Source organism: Lontra canadensis, unplaced genomic scaffold, assembly GCF_010015895.1.
Source record: "Lontra canadensis isolate GAN:19392208 unplaced genomic scaffold, GSC_riverotter_1.0 scaffold28, whole genome shotgun sequence".
Taxonomy (NCBI): Eukaryota; Metazoa; Chordata; class Mammalia; order Carnivora; family Mustelidae; genus Lontra; species Lontra canadensis.
Window position 1 is genome coordinate 18,280,827 of NW_022631022.1, and position 24,282 is coordinate 18,305,108.

General features: G+C 58.4%; 1 protein-coding gene across 1 annotated transcript; it reads left to right on the plus strand.

Moving 5' to 3' along the window:
• Window positions 1-245: 245 nt before the first annotated feature.
• On the plus strand, window positions 246-24,027 carry LOXL1 (lysyl oxidase like 1). The gene is made up of 7 exons (XM_032865021.1): window positions 246-1,746; window positions 15,680-15,788; window positions 18,378-18,515; window positions 18,985-19,141; window positions 19,652-19,747; window positions 21,391-21,506; window positions 23,674-24,027. The coding sequence occupies exons 1-7, from the start codon at window positions 588-590 to the stop codon at window positions 23,678-23,680; spliced, it is 1,782 nt and encodes a 593-aa protein (XP_032720912.1). The 5' UTR covers window positions 246-587; the 3' UTR covers window positions 23,681-24,027.
• Window positions 24,028-24,282: the final 255 nt, after the last annotated feature.

A 24,282-nucleotide genomic window follows, 5' to 3' on the forward strand; every position in this document is an offset into this window, starting at 1 on the left:
AAGTGGAAAGGGCCCTAGGGATGCTGACACCCCAGCCACATTCTGCCTGCACCCGCAGAGGTCCCCTTCTAGTCCCTGCTTCATTCCCTTCCTCAGAGGCAGGTCTGCAGCTTGGCTGGAAGCTCCAGAGACTGAGGGAGCACAGCAGCTGTGGGACAAGCAGCATAGCTAAAACCCGGCGGGCCGTAGGGCCCCGCGGAGGAGGCCCCAGCAGGCGGACCAGGCTGCCCGAAACCTCCCAACGCTCCCAGCCTGTTGCTTATTCATTCAGAGTGGGAAAGCGCCTGCCCAGCGGCCAGCCAGTACCGGGCTGGCCATGTAAGTCTCCCAGGCAGTCCTGCCTGTCCGGTGCCCTGCAGAGAGCGTCGTGCTGCCCTGGGCACCGCCCCTGCCCTGCCCTGACCCCTTGGCCTCGAAATGCTGTCATCGGAGGAGCCGTCCCGCTCGGGACAAGGCCAGGATGGACAAAGCTAGAGCCCAGGCAGGCAAGGAGCCGTCCTGTCCTCGAGGCCGTGGGAAGAGAAGCACGCACAGGAGTACACTCCTGAGAGCCTCTCGGTCCACCAGGCCACTGCAGAAGGGCCACGATGGCTCTAGCCCGAGCTGGCTGGCAGCTGGGGGCCCTGGTGTGGGGCGCCTGCCTCTGCGTGCTGGTGCACGGTCAGGAGGCGCGGCCGGGACAGGGCTCGGACGCGGGGCGCTGGCGGCAGCTGATTCAGTGGGAGAACAACGGGCAGGTGTACAGCCTGCTCAACTCTGGCTCAGAGTACGTGCCGGCCGGGCCACAGCGCACAGACAGTAGCTCCCGGGTGCTTCTGGCCGGCGCTCCCCAGGCCCCGCAGCGGCGCAGCCATGGAGGCCTCCGGCGTCGGCAGGCCCCGTCGCTGCCCCTGCCCGGGCGCGTCGGCTCGGACACCGTGCGCGGCCAGGCGCGCCACCCGTTCGGCTTCGGCCAGGTGCCCGACAACTGGCGCGAGGTGGCCGTCGGGGACAGCACGGGCATGGCCCGGGTCCGCACCTCCGTCTCCCAGCAACGACACGGGGGCTCCGCCTCCTCGGTCTCGGCCTCGGCCTTCGCCACCACCTACCGCCAGCCGCCCTCCTTCCCGCAGCAGTTCTCCTACCCGCAGGCGCCCTTCGTCAGCCAGTACGAGACCTACGACCCCGCGTCGCGGACCTACGACCAGGGCTATGTGTACTACCGCGGCGGCGGCGGCGGCGGCGCCGGGGCAGCGGCCGTGGCTTCGGCCGGGGTCATCTACCCCTTCCAGCCGCGGGCGCGCTACGAGGAGTACGGCGGCGGCGAGGAGCAGCCTGAGTACCCGCCGCAGGCCTTCTACCCCGCGCCGGAGAGGCCCTACGCTCCGCCGCAGCCGCCGCCGCAGCCCGCCGACGGCCTGGACCGCCGCTACTCGCACAGCCTCTACCACGAGGGCACCGCCGGCTTCGAGCAGGCCTACCCGGAGCCGGGCCCCGAAGCGCCGCCCGCTACAGGCGGCGGAGGCGGTGGCGGTGCCTACGCCGGCGACCCCCGCCTCGGCTGGTACCCGCCCTACGCCAACGTGCCGCCCGAGGCCTACGTCCCGCCGCGGGCCGTGGAGCCGCAGCCCCCCTTCCGCGTGCTGGAGCCGCCCTACCTCCCGGTGCGCAGCTCCGACGCGCCCCCGCCAGGAGGGGAGCGCAGCGGCGCGCAGCAGGGCCGCCTCAGCGTGGGCAGCGTGTACCGGCCCAACCAGAACGGCCGCGGTGAGTACCGTCCCGTGCCCCGCCGGCCGCCCTGCGGTCACGGCCACGGCCACAGCCGCGCGGTCCGTGGGCCTCCCCTGAGCTAAGTGGCCCCCCCACCTCGACAGTCACCGTGCGTCCCACTTCCTGACCTCCCCAGGTCCACGCATCATTAGCTGCAGGATTTGGCCAGGCAGGCTTGGGCTCTGACCCTGACTGGAGGGGTCGGGGGTGGAGGGACTGGCTGGACTTGAGGTTGAGGCACCTTCCAGACCTGGTGTGGGTCCTCTGGAGACAAAGGGAAGGAGTGCTTCTCCCTGCCCCTCCATCATTTCAGTAGGGCCTGACTTCCAGCTCTGGAGATGCCCCTATGCCAGCTGCACAGGGGGAAGCAGGGAGTATCAGCATCAGAAACCTGGGTCTTCAGGTTCAGAAAGGCCTTAAGGATGCCCCTGGAGGTGTGGCAAGGTCCCAGTCACTAGCATCTGTGAGCTTGGCCTGGATGAGCAGGTTAGGGAGGCCGCTCTGGCTCAAGGCAGGAGTCCAGACTAGATGACAGGAGTTCCCGCAGGGGACACTGCCAGGGCCAGATGGGAGAGGTAGTGAGGCATCCGCCAGGGGTGAAAAATTTAAGGGGATGTCAAAAAGCTCAGGAATCAAGAAAAGTGATATTTTAATGCCTTTTAGGTCAAAAACGAATGCAGACGTCTAAAAAACCTGTGATGAGCAAAAGATCCAGCTTTTACATAGAATTAGTAACGGTGCCATACAAAGCCATACTGGAGCCTGAGGCAAACTGATTCTGTCTTTATGTGAGATTCTGATATTTGGTTCATCGCAGATTTTTCTGGTACTGATCTTGATTTTTAAAAGTGTTGCCGCAAATACTACTTCTCGTGGTTACTGAGTTTTTTGTGCCCAGGCTAGTAGCTCCCTCATTTCACTCACTGCAGTGCCGGTCCTGGAGGAGAGCCCCGGGAGAGAGCTGTAGACAAGCCTCCCTCTGGCATTTTCTGGGGGAAGGGAGGATGTGAAGATATGACCTGGTCTTGGGAAAGCCCAAACCATCTGTACATAAGAACACAGCGAAGGGGAAACTCTCCATCTTCAGACAGAGAACTCCACACACAGGGGGGCTATTGTGGTAAGGGCCCACTAGGGGCCTGGCCAAGGCTAGATGGCTATTGGCCCATCCTCTGCTGTCCTAGAGTTCCCCTTTCTGCCTCTGTATCTGCAAGCCCAAAGTCAGCTTCAGCGAAGGTTTTCCATTCATTCCCTTCAGGCTGCAGTCAGTGCCCCAGTTCTCTGCCCGACTCCACGGTTGCCAGGCCAGGCTCACCAGGTGAGGGCTGAACCCGGCAGGGCCCAGGGGCACAGGGGCACAGCCCCAACCTTTGCTTCTCTACCTTGGTTAGCTCAGGGACTGCTGGCTTGTCTCCAGCCACACCGACCTAGGTGAGAGGCCGCTGCGCAGGGGCCAGAGGGGAAGAGGGGCAGCGTGGTTCTGTCTCTGTGGGGCTGCTGGAGCCCAAGGCTAGGGGAGAGGAGTGTCCCCACTGGTAGCACCCACTGCCTCACATCCAGGGCATAGCACTCAAGTTGGGTGCCAAATCCCACTTGCAGAACCTGCAGGGGCCTCGGGGCAGGAGCCTGAGGGGGGAGCCCTTGTGGGATGTGATGAAGGTTGTGTCCTCCTGCCCCCGATGGCCCCACCCGCATCTGGTCCTCACTGAGACTTTGTGCATCCTGGCAGCGGGGTGCTCTAAGTTGGGCATCTCCGCTCCTAGAGCTCCTTGGAGGAGAGGGCATCCCACCTTACAGGGTACTAAGCTTTCGCAGTGGCTTTCTTGGGCTCTGTGACCTCAGAGTAGGGCTCAGCTGGAAGTGGCCCACTTCTGGGCATGGGAGAAATTGGAGGTTTCCAGTGCTACAGCACCACCGACAGAGCTAAGCCTGGGCCTCAGCCTCTGTGTGCCAAACCAGTGGGGCTTTCTAGGGACCCTCTTTGGCCTGACAGTTCTTAAAGTTCAAAGGCGACCAGCCAGGGCTAAGGCCATGTCTGGAGTGAGGGCACTTGGTGCTTATCAGAGTCTCCGGTCTTGACCCTGAGCTGCATAGTTGGTTTGGGGTTAAAAGTGTGCTGGTAAGCATCACATTCTGCCCCTGCTGGGGTCAGGGGAGGCATAGCAAAGGGGACACATGAGTGCTGTGACTGGGCAGGCATTGGAGGCATGAGCTAGGGGAGCCCAGACGAAGGGCTTCCCTGGTCAGGGGCTGGGGGCTCATGTAGGACTTCCCGGAGGAGGAGGTACCTGTGCATTGCTGCAGGTGATGGTCATCGGCACCCTCCAGGTGCTCCTTCCCCTAGTCATGAGGGCGGGGGCATGGTGTATGGGGTGGGATGGAGTGTGGGGGCACAGGCTACTTTGGGGCTCACAGAGAGACCAAGGAAGGAGCAGTACCTTCTCTCTCATCATTGATTCCCCCTTCCCACCCTGCTAGGCCCAGACCATGGAAAATCCCAGTTAAGAGAAGGCCAAGCCTTGTGCTTGAGATCAGACCCCCAGGCCTGGTGTGGGAGTCCAGGGCAGATTCTCTGGGACTGACCTCATTCCTCCTGGCCACACACCCAGGGGTCTGAGGCTGGGTGCTGGCAGCCTGTGTGTGTGTGGGCGTGGATGTGTCTTCACAACACCAAACACATGTGCGCTCCGCCCACATCCCTCCACATCTGGGCGGTTTCCAAGCGTCTGTCCAGAGCCCGGGTTTATTCCTCTGGCGCCTGCACCCTCTTCCCTCCCACCCAGTGCTGTGGCTGCCCGGGGCCTCCTGCAATCCCATTGTCTCCAACTCTGAAACTTGTAACTGGAGAGACCAGGAAACAGGCCCAGAGAGGGTCACATACTTTGCCTGGCTCTCAGCAAATCCGTGCAGACGCCTGGAGGGTGGCCGGCGGCTTCCCAAGCCTAGCTGTGTCCCCTGCACTGTGCCTCTCCCTCCACTGTGGCCAGGCCCTCTCTTCCTGGCCTCCTATCCCTGCCCCTCCCCACCCCCCCTCCCCTCACGGCCTCAGCTTTTCTGAGCTGGTGGTCTTTGGACCAACTAAGGTGACTCCTGGTCCCTGAAGACCCCAGTTCTTTCCCCAGGCCTCCCCCTCCCACTCCTGGCCTGTTTCACTGGTCCTGGAAACCCCGTGAAAGCAATATGGAGCAGGCTCCCTGGCCATTCTGCTGGGCCTCGCGGATGGACGGCAGTGCCAGCCTTGCCTGGCATGGCCCTCCAGCCCTGTCCCCACACGACCAATCAAAGCCCAGGAGGAAGCCCTGGCTGCCTCCTCCCTGCTTCCCTGCTCCCAGCCTCTCCCTGGCCAAACCCTCTACAGAGCTGACCACATTATTCTCCTGCTCAAGAAAGTTCTGGGGCTCCTGAAGGCCTTCAGGACAAAATAAATGCCTTAGCCTACTGCTCCAAAAGCAGAGGCACCTCCTTCCTTTCTTTCTCATACCCCCGCAGCCTCATGGGAACCAGACTGCTCCCCCGGCCTGGAGGTTGCACCTCCCCATACACCCAGAGGTGTTCCTAGCATCCTCCCCTCTCCATCTAGTCTCCTGCACTCAAGAAGCCAGACAAGACTCCTTCATCCCCGACAGTAGCCCTGGCTCCCTGCCCCCCCTCCCTACACCTGGGCCAGCTCCCAACCCCCGCCTCCCCTTCTCCAGGTCACCTCCCTACCTCCTCAGGCTTGGAGAAGATGCAGAGAAAGGTAGAAGATGGCCTCTATCCCCGAAGCATCCAGAGTTCGAGCCCCAGGTCAGGGATGATAATATCAAGCAGGCCATCTTGGAGCACCCGCTGAGCCAGGTGGCTAAACTGTGCCGTGTCACTCACGGCCTCCTGGAGAGGGGGTACAGTGCTCCTCTGGCACCCAGGGCAGCCTCCCCGCCCGCATGGCTGAGCCAGAGCTCAGGCTCAGCCTGTCATCTCTGCACCGCACCAGATGACCCCAGGAGGACCCACATGCCACCTGCGAGCCAGGTGGGGCAGGCCGAGCCCCTCGGCCTCCTCCAGCGGCTCTCTGGGCCTCAGTTTCCCCAGCTGCAACCAGGGGAGGGAGACTGACACTGGCATTTGTGGGCACTTTGCACATCGCCGCCCTTAGTTCCCGCAGCTACCCCACGAGCCAGGTACCAGTCTTTGTCCCATCTCATAGATGAGGTGACAGGCTCATTCGCTGCTGTTCACACAGCCTCTTAGTCGTGAAACCAGGTTGTGGGTCCCGCATGAACCCCCATCCCGAGTTCCTAACCTCCAGACCTAATTTTGTTTAATTTGATGTATTCTTGCTTCTGCTGCACACCTGGTTTATTCACTCCTAAGCTGTTTGACTGTCCAGTTTGTGCCGGGCCCTGGCTGGGACGGGCTGAGTCGGGCCAGCAGACCTGTGAGGCTTAGGAAGCAGAGTCCCTTCCCGGTGTGGTGTTTGCGAAGACTTGCTGTTCTCACTCTAGACTCCAGAACACTTTTGTCACAAGCGCTTATATCGTGCTTTCTCAGTGTCTTCTACCCTTCCTGGAGCTTTACGGTTCAAGTCCATTAATCCTCAAGGTAACCCTAGGTATTATTCATCAGCCGCATTTTGCAGACGAGCAAACTGAGGTTCTCAGAGGTTAAGTGGCTTGTCCAGGGTCACATCACTGGTGACGAGCAGAGCCAGGATCTCAGCTCAGCCTCCCTTCTTCCTTCCCTGAGGTCGTCCTGGGTGCTCCTTCAGAAAGAAATAGAGCCTTCAGGCCGAGGAAGCTGTTGAGAGGGGTAGGACAGGCTGTGGACACGGAGGGACCTGGGTCCTCTTCCTGCTCCCCTGTTTGGCCAAAGTCATTAGTGTCAGAACAAACAAGTTGTGTCCCGAGCAGTCTCCTCTCAGGCAGACTTCCTGTCTCCTCTGTTATCATCGGGTTGCAAGGCCACATCCTCTCTCCCCAGGTCCCAAGCTGGACCATCCCCGCAAACAGAGAGGGCTCCTATTTTAAGTAACAATCACCAAAGCTGATATTTCTTGAACACTGACTGTGCACCAGACACAATGCTAAGCATTGGATTTTCATTTTCTCATTTAGTGCTGCCAGCAGCCCGGGGCGGCAGGTAGATAGGGTTATTGCTCCCCTCCCCCCGCCTGCCCCCCTCCGCCACCACGGACCAGGAGCCCGAGGCCACAGAAGTTCATAAGTCATCCAAGGTCTCCATGGATCAGAGCCAGACTCGGAGCCAGGCCATCTCTCTCTCCTGCTGGACGGCTGAAGCCTCTCTCTTCTTGCCCCTCAGGGAAAGTCTGTCTCCTTGTTTGTCTCAGTTCTAAAACCCCAGAAAGCCAAAATTTGGACTTTTGCCTTAAGCTCGCAGGCCCCACAGGCCTTTGGGGTGGTGCAGAGCAGGGTGGGAATCATTAGGGCCTTAGGGAGAACCTGCCTCCTCCCTCTTCTCCTAACCCCAGGGGTCCCCATCTCAGTGTCCTCTCAGCTCTGAAGGTGCACACACACCCACTCACACTCATACCACCAGTAGTCCCAGCCTGAGTTCACTCCACTCCTGTCCAAGCCAAGAACACATGGAAAACTCCCCAGGGCAATACCGGAATGGCAGGAGAGGAAGGGTGGGGGGAGGAGGCGGGTGGTCCGCCCTGGCAGCCCACACCTGCTTCCAATTCCCATGTCGGGCATTCCTGCAGAGTAGCCATCGGCTCAGAAGCGGGAAGGAGAGTCTGGGTCTGGTCCCCTCCCCTGCTCTGACCTACCAGCCTCCTCACCAGAGGTAGCTGGACCCAGAGGGCCTTTCTGTATGGATTCAGAATTACGGGGCCACCGTTGGGCCTGGGTCCCTCTCTCCCTTGCTGATGAGCACTCAGGAACTGGTTATTTTCCTGTCACCTGGAAATGGGCTGGTGTCCGAACGCCAGAGCAGGAAGCGTCTCAGGTGGGGAATGTAAGGTCCCAGACGCCTTTGCCATCGAAGCCTCAGGAGACAACCCACCTCTCCTCCTGCTTGTAGACCAACAGCAGCCATGGGTTTTCCAATCCCAAATTTAATCTTTTTTTTTTTAAGATTTTTTAATTTATTTGACAGAGATCACAAGTAGGCAGAGAGGCAGGCAAAGAGGGTGGGGGGAAGCAGACCCCTTGCTGAGCAGAGAGCCCATTTCGGGGCTTGATCCCAGGACCCTGGGATCATGACCTGAGCCAAAGGCAGAGGCTTTAATCCACTGAGCCATCCAGACGCCCCTAATCCTCTTTCAAAAGAAAGAACTTTTGGAATCAGTGCCAACCTTTGCTTGGTAATAAAGCCTGCTCATGCAGACAGATGCCACAAGGCCCTGCAGGTGTTTGTGCCTGTGGTCGCCAGGGCCCACAGGGGCCAGCCCCAGGCTGTGCACAGAGAAGTCGGTGGTGTGCCAGAGCCAGGCCTGTCATTACGAAGGCCTCAGCACAGTGGCCAGAAACCAGGCCACAGGACATCCCCACCCACCACCCTCTCACGGATCTCTCCTGCTCCCACCTGCTATGCGCAGACACCTGGGCCCACAGCTGGGTAGCAGGCAAAGGGCAGTCCCTCCCCTGAATGGAGATTCATCCACTCAGGAACTATTACTGAGTGTCTTACTGTGTGCTGGGCACAGGCCAGAGCCGAATCTTCCTTAACGAAAAGAAAGACACAAAACCCTTGCCTTTGTGGACATATTTTCCTGCATAAACATAATACATAGGGAAATAATAGAATGTGCTAAGGACTGTGGGAAAGTAGAGATAGCTAAGATCTAGCTTGGGGGGGTGGGTGGGGAGCAGGTTGCAAAGATGGTTAAGGTACTCCTCCTGAAGGTGACATTTGAGCAGAGACGAAGGAGGTGAATGAGTGAGGCACGCAACGATCAGGAATAGCATTCCAGGAAGGGGAAACAGCCAGTGCAAAGGTCCGGAGGCAGGAATTCCCTGGGGGTTTCAAGTGTGTTCCCATCTGTTTGGATCGGAGCAGGACGGGAGTCAGGGGTGTGATAAGAGGCAGACCAGAGAGGCCATGGGACCGTGGAGTTCCCTGGGAGGACTTAGGCTTTTATGCTCCCTGCACTAGGGAGCACTGCAGGCTTTGAGCTGGGCAGTGACATTTAAACAGGGCCCCTCACCGCTGGGCTGGGATGGGTAGTGGGGAGGCTGGTGGAGAGATGCTGGCAGGGGTGATGGCACGAGGCAGGCTAACGATTGAGGTTGTGGGAAGTCAGGTTCAGGATCTAGTCTGGAGATGGAGCTGTTGGGATTTCCCTATGGGCTGGACGTGGGGTGTAAGAGAAAGAGGCCAGGCATGAACACAAAGGTTTGAAGCCTGTGCAGCTGGAAGGATGAAGTTGCCATGAGCTGAGAGGGAAAGGCAGTGGGTTGAGCAGGTTTTATAAGAAAGATGGAAGTTTGAGTCAATGTGAAGGGCCTGAGGGGCAGGGAGAGACCCGGGGAACAGAAGCATCCACAAAGGCTCCTGGAGGTAGGGCTAGGGGGACCCCTGCAGACCTGCAGGGGAGCAGAAAGCAGCGGGGAGAGTGTGAGGGAGTGAGGTGTGCAAGGAGGCAGCTGACTGGCTTGGTCAGTGCAGAAGACAGCTGACCTCCCCAGAGGTTAATGTCAGCCTGCTCCCAGCTCAGCCCCAGCCCACGTCCGGGGCGGTCGCTGAGATGAACAAACCCTCACAGATCCCCTTCTCAGAGTTGGGCCCTCAAAGGAGGGGTGAGGTGGTCACGGCCCCGGGACTGTCTCCACCCACTGAGGGAGACAGATGTGTGCTGGCGGAGGGGGTAGTCAGCACTGACAAGGTAGGGTCTGGGGCCTAAAGACTGTGAACCCCTGCAAGGTCATGTGTGTGTGTGTGTGTGTGCGTGCATGTGCACGCGTGTGCCCTCGTGTGTGCAGAATTCCAAAATATGGCATCAGGGGCTGGGGCAGGAGAGGTCTGGTGTGCGAGGGAGCTGCCTCCTGACCCTTCAGGCTATGAGATCTGGAAGGCTCTGTTAGGGCCAGACCACGGAAGGCCTTAGCTGCCGCCCTGAGAAGTCAGAGCCCAATTCTGTAGGCGATGGGGAGCCCTTGCGAGTTCTGAGCCTGGCGTTAGGGCTGTCACAGCTCCTTTGCCTGGGCTGGGACTGCCCCTTCCCGGCAGGACGCAGCGAATCCCGCAGCCACCTTACCCACCCCATCATCACACAGGTGTGGCCCCTCCGGGCCAGCCCAGACAGTCTCATGTCTGGATTACGAGATGACGAGTTCACAGGGCTTGGAGCTGCCAGCTCCCAGCCTGTAGGCCCTGTCATCTCCTCTTTATGCAAGGCCGAGCTCTGTGAGCTTGCCCCCTTTCCCTACCTCAGGGCTCCTCCAGAGTCCGGCTGCTGAGCCAAAACATCCCGCCCCACACAGCTCTCACCGCCTGCCCGCTGACTGGTTCCTGCTGGACCTTGTTTATCCTCCAGCCCCCGAGACTCAAGAGATTAGGGCCGTCTTGCATTCCTTGCTCCTTCCTCTGTGGCTTGGGAGCCGGAGGCCTGGAGAGGAAAGCGTTCAAAGGGGCCAAGGTTTATGGAACCCACAAAAAGGGTGAAGCCAAGAGGGAAACAGGTGAGGTGTGGGCAAGCGGCAGGAACGCAACCACAGGCCCTCCGCACTGGGCGGCCTCCAGGAGCTGCCGGGCGGGAGGGACCAGAGTTCTTCTGAAGCAGGAAGGATTTAGGTCAGACAGTGGGAGAATTTCCTGGCTGCTGAAGAATCGTCTGCAGAGGTTGTAAGAGGTCTGGGCTCCTGCCCGAGGCTGGGTAAGAGACTGAAGAGCTCCTGAAAAGTATTTTCATCTCCAGGTGTTTTGGGAGCCACCGAACTCCTCCTCACGGCTCCTTGGCAGGTTAGCGTCGTCCCTCTCCGTCGTCCAGATGGGGAAACCGGGCCTAAGGTTTATCCACCCAGGGGCTGAATGAGAGGGCAAACTTGCCTTCTGGTGTCTTCCCCGGAGAAGGCCACAGCTGGGTCCTGCCAGGGAAGAGGGAGATAGGCCTCAGGTTCCCGCAGGCTGACCCAGGGGCCAGCCTGGGGTGGGGAGCGTGGCAGGCTGGTCCTGAGGGCCTAGTGAAAGGGCCTGCATCACCCTCAGAGGAAGCGCCAGGGTTGGAGCAGGAATGCGGAATGCAGAAGGTCCTTATCCTGGGCTCTGGGTCTTCCCTGCCCAGGAGGGTCTGATGGGGGCGAGGGTGCCTCCAGGGCTGCCTGCAGAATGGCCTTGGGACCCCGATTCACTTACACCCAGCCTTTACCCACAGAGAAGCCTGGCTTCAGCCATCCCCGGGGCCTCTACTGCTCTCTGCCTCTGTGTGCGTCCAGCCCTGGTCTGGACTCTACAGCCCGAGTCCCTGTGTGTCCAACCCCCACGATCAGCACTTTGCTTCTGGGGAACAGTGCCCACAGGGGCCTTGGCCAGAGCCCTTCCAGGCTTTGCATGGGATAGAGGACAAGCAGAGCTGGATGAATGGAGGCAGTGGGGGCTGGAGAGGGGGCAGGCCGGCCCTGGGTCCCACAGAAACTCTGTGGCAGAGGAGGGTAAGCCACCAGGCTCCTGTCTCCCTCTTGGGAGGGGATGGCGGGATGCTGATGGTGACCAGGGACCCCTTAGGTAGCCTCAGCAAACCATACACCGAGACTGTCCATGGTTGGTCCCACCTTGGGACCCAACCCTGGAAGACTGGCCATAGAGGTCCACAGAGGGCACTCCCTAGGAGCCCTATTTAGCCATGACAAATCATGAGCTAGGTAGACCCTAGTTTATATGTTGATGGAAAAATCACAAAGTGGAATGAGATTCTTTTTTTTTTTAAATATTTTATTTATTTATTTGACAGACAGAGATCACAGATAGGCAGAGGCAGGCAGAGAGAGAGAGGGGGAAGCAGGCTCCCCACTGAGCAGAGAGCCCGATGTGGGGCTCGATCCCAGGACCCTGGGATCATGACCTGAGCCAAAGGCAGAGGCTTTAACCCACTGAGCCACCCAGGCGCCCCAATGGAATGAGATTCTAAGACAATCTCATTTGTATGTTTCAAGAATGCATGCCTGCCTCCAATACACTGCAGGTTGTATACAGAAACACAAATGTCCTAGGACATGTCAGAGGGGTCGGGTGACAATGAAAAGCAAAAAAAAAAAAAGTTAGTTCAAGAGAGGGGCCTTGCCCAGACCAGTGATAATGGTTAGTTTGCTCTGACGTTAGAACTGTAATTAATTCAGTGTCTGCATTTAGAGAAATGGGGGTCTCTGGGAGGTGTTCTCATTGGAACCCACTTTCTAGAGGCTCCAGTGCCAGGTCCCAGGGCTGGGTGATTCCATATATTCTGGATAAAAGATCCCAGCCTCTCCTCAAAATGACATGCCCATGACTGAGTGTTCTTCTTACCCTCTCCCGGGGATCTTCCGCACACCTCTTGGGATGGGGGATGGGCACATGGTTCCACTGTAGTGACACTTCAGGCAACATGGGTCATCATGCCCGGAAGGCCCGGTTGGACCTCCCAAGCCAGAAACAGCAAGCCAGTCCCCTCTCCCTACATCCACAAGCCTCTGCTTACACCTTCTCTCCCCTGCTTCTAACAACACAGGGGTGCCCCCTCAGTCCTCCCAGGGGCTGAGAGCCCAAGCCTGGGGGCCCACTGCTCCTATAAGCTGATGCAGTGCCTCATAGGAGAGCATCATTGTTCCAGCTGAGGGAGGGGCCTGCGGTGCCCAGGGACCTCTGGGGGGGGTCCCCTCCTCTGACAGGAGAGGCTGCCTGAACTCCCAAGGCTACTCTCTTTTCCAGCAGCTTCCCCTAGTGTGACAGAGGTGGAGCGTGGCCAGGGGGAGCCCGTTAGGGGAAACACGGGACCCCTGTGCTGGTCAGAGATACAGAACAAAGAACAAAGAAAAGAAAAGAATGGTAAGAGTGGTTCCACTTAAGTTCTAGAAAAGGCATAACTATCTACGGTGATTCAAAAAAGAGGAGTAGCGGTTACTTGGGGTGGTGGAGGAGGAAAGGGGGAAGGAACAGCAGGGAACTTTCGGGGATGACGGAAACAGTACCGAGCTTGATGGTGGGCATGGTCCCAAGTGGGCACCATTGGTCAAAACTTACCAAAACTGTATACCTTAAGTCTGCATTTCTGTGTCTAGATGACACTTCCAGAAAGTTCATTTTTATAAAAAGAATGATAGGTGGAGTGCTAGGAGTAGGTGGGGAGCTTCTCCTAGGGCTGCCCCCTACTCGCTGTGCAACCATGGGCAAATTCATTGCCTTCTCTGATCCTTGGTCCCTCCAGCACCTCTGTGTGCCCTGGTGCCTTGCAGGGGACAGGGTACAGAGCACACCCAGTCTTTGGAACAGTAAAGCCACTTAGGATGAAAGAAACTTGCCTGAGAGAGGCCAATATGATGGGCAGGCACTCAGCCCCAAAGCATGGTGCATTGCCTGCTAACAGTGTGAGTGGGACCTGGTCCCTGCCCTCAGAGAGTGCAGAGTCTGGAGGGAAGTAAACCCAGGTAAATACAATGAAATCCAACTATAGATCAAGACAGATCTAGTGGTGAGACAGACATTATGTGTGGTCTGGAATATCACAGCCAGTCAGGGAGGACTTCCTGGAGCAGGAGGCACCTGTGAATCTGAGATTCTTCAACAGTAAGAAGAAGATGGTATCTAGGGCCAGGGCCAGAGCTCAGGTTGTGAGGACCAGCTCTGAGGTGTCTGTCCATGGTCTTCCTTCCAAATTCCCACACGTAGACAATACAGAGGCCCCTCCCCCATGGCTTTGGAGCTTACAAAACCAAACCAAACCAGTTACAGTAAAAAGGATTCATGATGTCAAAGCAATTCCTTAAGAAGTGTTTCAAGTACAGAGTTTTTAATACATACTCTGGGGACAAACAATGAGTTCGAGGCTCAGAGTTACTGATAGGATCCAACCGCGATGTGTTCAGGCTCAGTATAGGACCAGGGTCGGGGCTCAGCCATAAGCCAGAAGGGGCACCAGCCCTTGCTGGGCCTCAGTACCTCTGGCCTCTTACTCAGCTGGCTCTTGGAACCTCACTGGACTGCCCAGCCAGCTCATGGAATGGCCTAGAGGGGAAGGGTCGCGCCAGAAAAGCTTTGAGGAGCCATCTGCACAATGTTTATTGAAACCGGGCCTGGGGTGGGGGAGGCAGGCCATCTGGTGCCAAATACTGGGTCTCTTGAGGCTTCCGGCCCAGCTAACCCACCCCCACACGTTGCTGAGGGAAAGGCACTTTGATGATGGGGAAGGGGACCGCTCCTGTCTTCCTCACCTCCCCGCACCAGAGGCTTCCGGGTACCAGAGGGTGAGAATCGGCTTGGCAGAGAGGTGAGCCCTTGCTCTGAGGGCCCAAGGGTCCCCCGGGAAATGACTGCAGGCATTCCTGGAGCTTGAGTAATGGGACCTCGGCTGGCCGAGACGGCCCCCCTTAGCCAGGAGCCACCTCATCCACACCCACCCTGTGCTCCAAGCTTCCTCTTCATTCCGAGTAGGTGAGATCACGCTGGCTGCGGGGCCGGCCTCCCGCATGGGGCCCAGGCCCGGGGTGAGTGGGCTGGGGGCTCAGAGCCCAGGGGATGGGCGTGGGACCCGAAAGCCGACAAGAGGGTTTTGGCAGCAAGAGAGGCCGGAATGCTTTGGCAGGACTCGAGTCCCTGCACCTTACTTGCCCCTCTGAGAGCAGAGGGCTTGAAAGAAACTGAAGAGCGACCTGTAGCCTCATGTCCTCCCTTAACTACCAGAATCCTGGGAGCCTGAGGGCGAGGGGACGGAGAAGCCCCAGGCTCACTCACCCTGAAGTCCATGGCCAAGCTGGGCGAGAACCAGGGGCTCGGGGTCCCCCTGCCCACCTTCCAGCCCACCCCGGGGCCCCACCAGCTCCTGTGCTCCCAGCAGCCACATCAGATCGTTCCTTCTCTATTCCGATGCAGACCGGGTCTGGACACCTGAGTTTGGTTTCTGCTAATTCAAATAATCCACCCGCTCCCTGGGATCACCTCAGGCACGGAGGTGGGGGAGGTGCGGAGGGACAGGCCCCTGGCTCTCACCTGTCCCGGGGAGCAAGTGATCACAGGGGCCGAGCAGACCCCAGACTTCCCCTGGGCCCTGCAAAGGAGGCAGCCAGGCCCCTCGGGTTGCAGACAGAGGAGGGTGCGGTCAGGTCTGGGGGCCGATGGCAAGAAGAAAGGAATCCTGAGGTCAGGCTAGGTGCCCAGGCCGAGAATCGTGCCCCGTCAGCAGCTTACTCTGGGGAAGTGTTTTCCCATTCGCCCTCCCCTTCCTCCCCACCCCACTTGTGCCAACCACCATTCACCTGGCTCTGCCCGTGAGCTCTCTGGGAGCCACTTGGGGCCAGAGCCCAGGGCTCTCCTGGTGGTTTGGGAAGAATGCAGAAGGCATCTGGAGGCTGGTGTCCAGAGGCCTGGGGAACGAGGACATGGAGGGAGTGCCTCTGTCAGGACATTGCTTGGTTCACTCAGCCCTGCCTCTAGGCCCCTGTTCCTGCGGCTCTCCCGCCAAGTATATTCTCTGGCTCACCAGACTCCCGCCTGCCTCCCAGGCTTCGCTCCTATCCCAGGTCTTCCAGGGATCTCAGAAGTTCCCACAGCATGGGGCTCCAGAAGTGAGCCCCAGTTCCTTGACCTCCCCGGCCCACACCTGAGCCCAGGGGGAACTGTTCCAGTCAATGCCCCTAGCTCCGGTTAGGTAGCTTCTTGGAGGAGGGGACAGCCTATACAGAGGAAGGAGCATGGCAAAGGGCAGTTGCGGCTGAAGGGGTCTCTGGGCGTTAGCTGCAGCCAGCCTGACACCCCTCGACGCCAACTCTTTCCCCCTCCTCCGTCTCTCCCACTCCACCTCCAGGTCTCCCCGACTTGGTCCCGGACCCCAACTACGTACAAGCCTCCACTTATGTGCAGAGAGCCCATCTCTACTCCCTGCGCTGTGCTGCGGAGGAGAAGTGTCTGGCCAGGTAAGGGGCCGAGGCTGAAGTGTGGAACATGGGGACGGTCTCTGGGGAGTCACCCGAGCCCGTGCTCGTGCCAGTCAGGCTGCCCACAAGCTAAATGACCCTGGCCGAGCCCCTCAGCCTCTCGGGACCCTGACCTCTTCATCTGGGAGTCTCACCTACCCCCAGGGAGCCAAGAGGGGAAGGGGACAAGCGAGCATTTCCACAGAGGTCATGAGACAGGCAACTTTACCATGGCCTTGAATGTTCACACCAGCCCTGAAGGTATGTGTTTTTCCAGTCAGGCAGCTGAAGAGCAAAGAGAGGACTAGAACCTTCCCACTCCCCCATGAGAAGGTGGTCCCATAAGGATGCAGGGAAGCCCAGTGGGGGAAACGAGACTTCAGGATAGAGGGTGGGAGTGAGGAGCCATCCCCACAGAGGACAGGTGTGGCTCTCCAGCCCGGGCAGAGGGCACACGTGACAGAGGCCTCAGTGGGGAAAGAGGGCAAGGAGACCAGTTTGCAAGACTATGGAAGGGGAGCCCCGCCAGCTCTCCCTAATTCCTGGGTGACCCTATAGCCTGCCAAGCTTGCTTCCCAATGTATGAACCGCGAACATTCTGTTCAAATACCTGCGCTGCGGGGCCATCTCCCTGTGCTGAAAGAATTCGCTAAAGATGACGTCGTCCTGCCTCGTCTGTTGACGTCCCTCTATGCTGGAGAGTACCTATTTTTCTTTGTTACTTGCTGCCCTTTTTTTTTGTTTTTGCATTTGAATGCTTTATTGACTTTTACTCTTCAGTGTGCGGGAAGGCTGTCAGATTCTCAGCATTTTCCCGCTTACAGAACTGCCGCCCCTCCGGGTAGCTCACCCGCAAGGCGTCATCTGTCCGTCATGAGATAAGGTGCTTGTACCAGAATGTGACTTCACTCACTGCTTCCTTGGCCCAGAACGTCTTGCCCTTGATCACGGGTAACCAAAACCAGGGAAAACGAGACCACGGATAAGGGGGTCCACTATACCACTCTGTTGGCCTGCGCACTCAGGTCTGGTCTCGTCAGTTGTCCCCAGGAAGAGGGCATCGTGATCCCACTCCCGCTGCAATCCCTCCGTCAGGGAGCACCTCACAGCCTCCGTGGCAGCCCACGTGGCTGAGTTTTGAGGAGTTTTGAGTCAAAGACAAATTACGGTTCCATGTTCACGGAGCATCCTGCGGTCCCAGGCTCGAGCTCCCAGATAGGCTAGGGAGCGGGGCGCGGGGCACAGACCTAGCAACCCAGCAGAACTGAGGCTGAGCTGGCAGGGCTCTCTGCGATCATCGACAGTATGGGCCGCAGAGCGCAGCCAGCGCACAGGCTGCGGCCGAACAGAGACAAGGAAAGGGACTCACTCCAAGTCTCACCGCGAGTCTGTGGCCAAGCTGGGCCTCGAACCTAGGCCCTGATGGGTTCCCACGGCGTGCTGAGCTGAACAGAAGGGCAGGATTGAACTGAACAGAGGGAAGGAGGATGTTTTGTTCCAACCCAGACACAGACGGATTCCAAGCCTCCCCCAGACAAGGCCAAGGGCCTTATGTCCTGGCAGACAGGAGACGTCCTCTCGGAGAGCGAGCTAATCCCTGCAACTGGCTGCCTCCTGCCTCTGGCTTCAGGACCCAGACCTTCAGGAGTGCCAGGAAGTGCCCCTGAGGCCAGCCAGGACAGCTGTCAGCAGGCCTCCGGGGAGGGGAGGAGCCTTGGTCAGCCCCTGCACACATGTGTGTCTGTGTCTGTCTTGGGCTGTCTGTCTCACTCCCCTTGCTGCTGCCCCTCTTTCCTCTCTCTCTCCCTTCCTTTTCTTACAAAGTCCCTCTCAGTCCTGGCAGCTTCGCAGTCAGGGAAAGGTGGCCTAGTCACACTAACAGAGCCCAGGGGGCCTGTGGTATCAGGCTGGGCCACAGGAGGTGCTGCTGGAGCTCACAGGCAGTCAAGATGGCTGTGAGTGAGGCAATCAAGGCAGACTTCCTGAAGGAGGGAACCTGAGTTAGGCCTAAGAGGCTGGGTGAGTTCTGGGTCAAACACGGGCAACAGTATTGCTTAGCGAGAGAGAAGTCTGCTCGAGAAACAGTGTTTGAAGCTGAAACCCCAGGATGTGTGGGGGAGCAGCAGGGCAGACAGGATTGGGAAAGTGAAACAGCTTTGACACTGAAGAGCCCGCACCTGAGAGATGACATACTTGGGTCAACAGTCAGGGCTCTGTCCCCTTATCGGAATCTCCTGGATAGGGCCACTTTCAAAAAGCCCTCCAAAGATTTCTATAAGCCTCTCTCCCTGCCCCACACCCCCCCCCCAGGCTGTCCCCAGCAGAGTGTCACCTGCAGGTGCGATTGATTGTCTTGGTTAGGCCCATGCCACTTGAGAAAGACTTCCCTGGGAGCTGCCGGCCATAGGCTGGAAGCCAGAAAGAAGCAAACAGCCTCTCCCCTGCGCTCAGGAGAGATGGGGAGAGGCCTGAGCCTCCGCCACAGGACAGGGAGTCCGTGGAAAGGAACTTCAGGGATGGGTGGGCCCATTCTGGGCGTTGGTGTCCCCAGATCCAGCCCCACTCTGGTCTCCCCACCCGTCCCTGCAGCACAGCCTACACCCCGGAGGCCACCGACTACGATGTGCGGGTGCTGCTACGCTTCCCCCAGCGGGTGAAGAACCAAGGCGCAGCGGACTTCCTCCCCAACCGGCCGAGGCACACGTGGGAATGGCACAGCTGCCATCAGTAAGTCGACCCCTCCTGTGGGGCGGGGCCTTGGTGCCTAAGCTCCTCACCCCACTTCGTGCTCTGGGCGGAGCCTATGATGGTGCGAGGGCCTGCCATGGATCCACACCACCACCACTCCCCCACCAACACCACCACCCCCCCGCCCCCGGGCAAGAGTTCCTTAGCTAAAGCTCCCCAGAGGAGGATGGGTGTTAAGGGGTAATGTCTAGAATACAGGGAATGGTCCAAGGGAGGCTAGCCTGGGGGAAGCCCAGCAAGGAAGTGAGGGCTCCAGAGGAGGTGCTCTCCCTGGGTGATCTGGCTGGGAGCAGCCCCAGAGACATTGCCCTGGGAGACACAGGGGACCAAGGAGCCCCAGGAGCCCAGATGATCAGGAGTCTGGGTCACAGCAGGCTCTCCAGGCCCGTTTCAGAAAGCGCAGGGGTGACTAGGCCCCCTTGTCTCTCCTCCCGTGCTCTATCCCCAGACACTACCACAGCATGGATGAGTTCAGCCACTATGACCTGCTAGATGCAGCCACAGGCAAGAAGGTGGCGGAGGGCCACAAGGCCAGCTTCTGCCTGGAGGACAGCACCTGTGACTTCGGCAACCTCAAGCGCTACGCGTGCACGTCTCACACACAGGTCCGGGCTGGGCGAGAGGGCCAAGGCTGGGACCCAGGGGTCCGGGGACAAAGCCCTGCCCAGGGGAGCAGGGGCGAGGGGGGTGGGGGAGCAGAGAGCAATGCCCAGCTGGGCCCGTGCCAAGGCTCCTGGCCACTCCACTCCATGGCAGCAAGGATCTTCTCACCAGTCATCGGGTCACCACGGGGTCCCTTCCTGCATCGCTCCCAGGCGAGTCCGCCTGTGGAAAGAAAGGAACATTCCAACGAAGTCTAGATGGCATGGTGTTCCCTTGCCTGTTTGTCCACCCAAATGCACCTTTCTGTTAGTCTGTCCAGGTATCCACAGAACATCTGTCTATCCTGCCCGTCTGTCTCTTCATCTGTCCCCCTCCTTCTGTCCCTCCCAGCTGGCTGTTATGCCTCCCTATCTTCTGTCTGGTCCATCCACCCGGTGGGCTCTAGAAGGGAGGAAGGAGGGGCCCTGAGCAGGGCCCAGCACCCCAGCCTTGACTCCTGTCCTTCTTCCCAGGGTCTGAGCCCCGGCTGCTATGACACTTACAATGCGGACATCGACTGCCAGTGGATTGACATAACGGATGTGCAGCCTGGGAACTACATCCTCAAGGTGGGCCTCCTGGTCCAGGGCGCTCCCTCCTGCCTGCTCCTCCTGCTCCATGTCCCTGCCCCGGGGATGTGCTCTGGCCTCTACGGCATTCCCTCCTCCCCAGCTGTGGAGCAGAGGCGGCAGCCTGGACATCACGTGGAGGTCTCCTCTTCCCGTTGGAGGGTATTGGCCTCAAGCAGGCAGAGCCTCCCTTTCCATAAGAAAATGAACCTTCGGCCTAGGTGTGGCGATGCTAGAGGGGGTAGTGACACTGTCTTCCCTAGGGGACAGAGGACTTGGAAAGCTACACGGTGCACCCCCGTCTGCAGACAGGGGAGGCTCTGTGCCATCTGCGAGAGGACATCGCCATGCTCGAAAGAGACTTCCTGCTCCCCACAGGGATATCTACAAAGCCAAAGGCTCCTGGGACCAAGAGTCCCTTCTGAACCCCTTCTCCAATGTCTGCTTGCTCCAATGCCACTTCCCGTGGGGCAGGGTGGGGACAAGGAGAAAAGCACGTCAAGGACACATAGCCTAGTGTGGTACGTCCATGCAGGCTGCTCCAGGACCAGGGCGTCATGGCCTCCTCCTTCGTTCAGGTGCGAAGCAAGGGCGGGGAACCTTCCTGTGGGCCCCCGGACCCGCCGCTCCACACACTAAAGCACTACACAGAGCAGTGAGCAGTGAAGACGGGTTTGGGAGGCACGCTGACCCGCGTGAACACGGCCTGCTGGGAAAGCTACATTGGGAACACAGCAACCCGGAAGCCTCTGGTCATGCCCTGAACCCGGCGGCTCCCAGTGGGCTCAGCAGCCCCTCTGCTCAGCCTCAGACCAGGGCCAGGGTTGGCGGGGCTATTCTCCTTCCCGTGTTCAGCCACTCACCACATGTGTACACAGGTCCTCTGAGTTCCAGGCACTCGGGATTCAAACCACATCCGTAGCCCACACTTCCTGCCCTGGGGTTGGGGGGAGAGTAAAGGGTTTAAAAGTAACATGTTCTTAGATATTCTGCAACTCTAAGTCTGGGTGTAGCTGCCCCTGGTGCAGCCCCCCCCCTTTAATCCAACATTCTGAAGGCTTCCTTGTGTCCCAACAGCTCTTCTCCAGACAAAAAGCATAGGTTACACCTGGGCCATGAACCCCGTGTCAGACATCCCAGCTCCAGGCTGGGAAATGGCACCTGACAGGGGACAGCCTTTTCCTGTGTCATCTTGACGGACATGTGTGGTCAAAGGGTGTCGGACTCGGACTCGGGAGACCAGGCTCAGGATCCCTGCTCAGCCCCCCCCATTCACTGCTGTGTTCCCTGGGGCAGAGATTCAAACTCTCTGACCCTAAGTGCCCCACGCAGGGCCCACCTGGCCTGGGCTCTGGGTCTGGGGCAGCCTCCCATCTTCCAATAGGAGTGACCTGGTGCTGTTTTCTTCAACCACGCACTGTCCCTTCTTTCCTCTCTCTGCATCTCTCCACTTCTCTGCACCAGCGGATCTCTGTCTCCATAGCACTCAGTCTCAAGTCGTCGTTCTTGGTCCTCCCATCTCCTTCCCTCTGGCCCCTCCCCATCTGTCTGTCTGTCTGCATCTCTACCACCTTCCCTGGTGAACAGGTGAAGGGCGGCCCTCTGACCGGATCCCTTTTCCCTTGGTGTCCTTTCTTCCTCAGGTCCATGTGAACCCCAAGTACATTGTTCTGGAGTCAGACTTCACCAACAATGTGGTGAGATGCAACATTCACTACACAGGTCGCTATGTTTCTACAACAAACTGCAAAATCGTCCAGTAAGTGCTCACCCGTCATCCTCTCCACGCGGTCCCTGTCCTCACGGGGGAACAGGTGGGGCCACTTGAACCACTCAGGCCTTGTTGGTGCCAACCACAGCCGAGTGCTCCTGGTGGGGCTCTGGGCCCAGATGGTGTGGCTCCCTAAGCTTTCTCAGCCGGGGAGGAGTGGGGGACCGGCAGGGGGCAGTGTAACTGGGGGAAAGTCTGTAGTCCTGCTTCTGAGCTGTCTTCATTTTGTGACATTGGGCAGGTCGCCTCATCTCTCTGAACTCCTTTTCTCAACTACAAAAGAGACCCTTCCCATTCAGGCTTGGGAGATTAAAATATTGAAAGGCCTGCTGTGTAGTGTTGGAGAACACTTCCGAGGGTGCCCAGAGAATGGCAGCTGTGTCTCTGTCAAGTGCATTCAATGAAACAGCCCCAGATTAGAACTGATTCTGGTTGGGACGAGCTTTCCCCAGTGGCTGGGCCCGGGTGTACTGGAAACTGCAGGACTCTGGCCCAGGCCTTGTGCACATGGCTCCGGGGCAGGACCTTGGTTGCCACTGCTCCAGGCTACCCATCTTTAGCCTCTTCTGATTCCCCAGGTGGAGTACTTTGCAGAGGGACCTTCTGCTTACAGACTCACCAAGAAACCCCCCGCTCCACTCCATGAGAATTTAAAATGTTTGATCAGCTCAAATCAACACTTTGCCATTAAAACAAAACTAAAACAAAACAGGCGAAGTTCTAGAACTTCAGTCCATCAGCTGGGGGAAAAATGGCAGAGATTTCAAGGCCCAGAGAGACAAAAGCATATGCTTATTAATGATTGACAAGTATGAAGTTTAGCCTGTGACCAAGCTCAGGGCTCAGTGTGTGTCCAGGGTCAGGGCTTAGTGTGTGACCAGGATTAAGACTCTGGGTGACCAGGATTAAGACTCTGTGTGTCCAGAGTCAGGGTTCAATGTGTGACCAGGGTCAGGGCTCAGTGTGTGTCCAGGATTAGGGCTCAGTGTAAGACCAGGATTAGGGTTCACTGTATGACCAGGATTAAGTCTCACTTTGTGTATCAGAGTCAGGACCTGTTTAGAGACAGCCCTTTTGCCCTTTAGCTGCAACCACTAAGCTAACTGTTCACACACACACCACCACCACCACCACCACCAGCCCATGTATATTAAAAATGACAATAGCAGCCTTTAGTTCAGTATAGAAATTGGATTCCTCATAAACTGAATTTGATCAGACTGTCCAGGTCACAGAGTATATTTAAAACAATTGATTCCTGCCCCATCCCCAGCATGGTGGCTCTTTTGTAGGCCTGGGTTTCTGACCCCCTCCCTCCCCAGGGCCTGTCTCATTCAGCCGTTCCCAATTCAGGGGTCACCTAAACGGTAGAGGGTTTCTGGGAAGCAATTCCATGGAAGGAGAAGGAGGAAGAAAGGAAGGGGCACACAAGAGGAAAAGAGGGCCAAGGGGTGTGCAGGGAGGCAGGGAGCCTACGTCCCTCTTGTCCTGCCTGCCGCCGGGAAGGGTGGAATAAAACAGTATCGCTATCCCCAGCCATGCCATGAGCTAGGCTCCTCAACAAGGCAGACAGAGAAGCAGCCCCGTGGCCCCTCTGGCTCCTCCCGGGGGCCTATGGGCCAGGGAAGGCGGAGGCCCTCCTTTCCAAGCCCTTTACATAAGTGCTTGGAAAGGCTCAAGTCTCATTAGAGCGTCTGTGGTACCCTGACCGCAGGCGGGAGGCCGGGCCAGGGCACAGGAAGCTGGACGCAGTGTTCCCAGAAAGGCCACGGGACTGACGCCTGTGGCTTGCGATCGTGTTTCTGAAGAGGAGGAAGGAGCCTTTTTTAAAAAAGTACTTTGTTAGAAAAAAAACAAGAAAGCGTTCCCAGACAGTAGCAGCTCTCCTAATGGCCTAGAGAACACTGTGGAACTCGGGGCATGGGGAGGGGGTGGTGCCGAGATGGCCCCTGCATGGGTGGGGGAGGCCGGGACACCCCTCTTCTGGAGGTTGGGGCTGGCTGAGGGTTCCACCCACACCGCCCTCCCTCCCACCTGGGATCCAGGCCGTGGAAGGGGCGCCATCCGCGGGGGACGCAGTGGCAGGCCTTGCTGACACTCAAGGGAGGAGCCCTGTCCCTTAGCCTACCACTGACTGCTCGTTTTCTTTCCTTAGATCCTGATCTCACAGAGGATGGACAGACGGTCAATCTCCCTACTCCCCAAAGCCGGCCAGGCTCCCCCAGGAAGCCTCCTGCCAGGACCGACCCGGCCCGAGGGGCCCAGCCCCCCCACCCCCACCCCCACCCCACAGGCAGGGGCAGCTGGAAGCCACAGGCATCCCTCCCTGCCGGCCTCAGGGAGCAAACGCAGACCGAAACCACAGGGATTCCGGATGCCAGGCCCAATTTTGTACTTAACTCTTCTCTACAACGGTATTTTGTCAGTTGTTGGTTTTATTTTTTATATTTTGGCCATATCACGGAGCAAGATTGCCCAGACCTGGGCTGAATAAAACAAGGGTTTTCTACTCTGTGGTTCAGCACTGTGGCCTGCCAGGCTGGGCTGGCCAGAGCGAGGTTGGGCTCAGGGGACGTCTTCCGGCTTCCTCCTTCCCCTAGCAGAATGTGGGAAGGACAGCCACCACCTGTCAGGACCACAGCTTGACCAGTGTGGAAACCCGGTGGGTTTATCCCAAGGCCAAGGCTGCTGTGTGGCCAGGGGCCCACAGCCCTGCGGGAAGGACCCTGGGTGGGAGCGGTAGCTCTAGCCCACTTACCCCTAC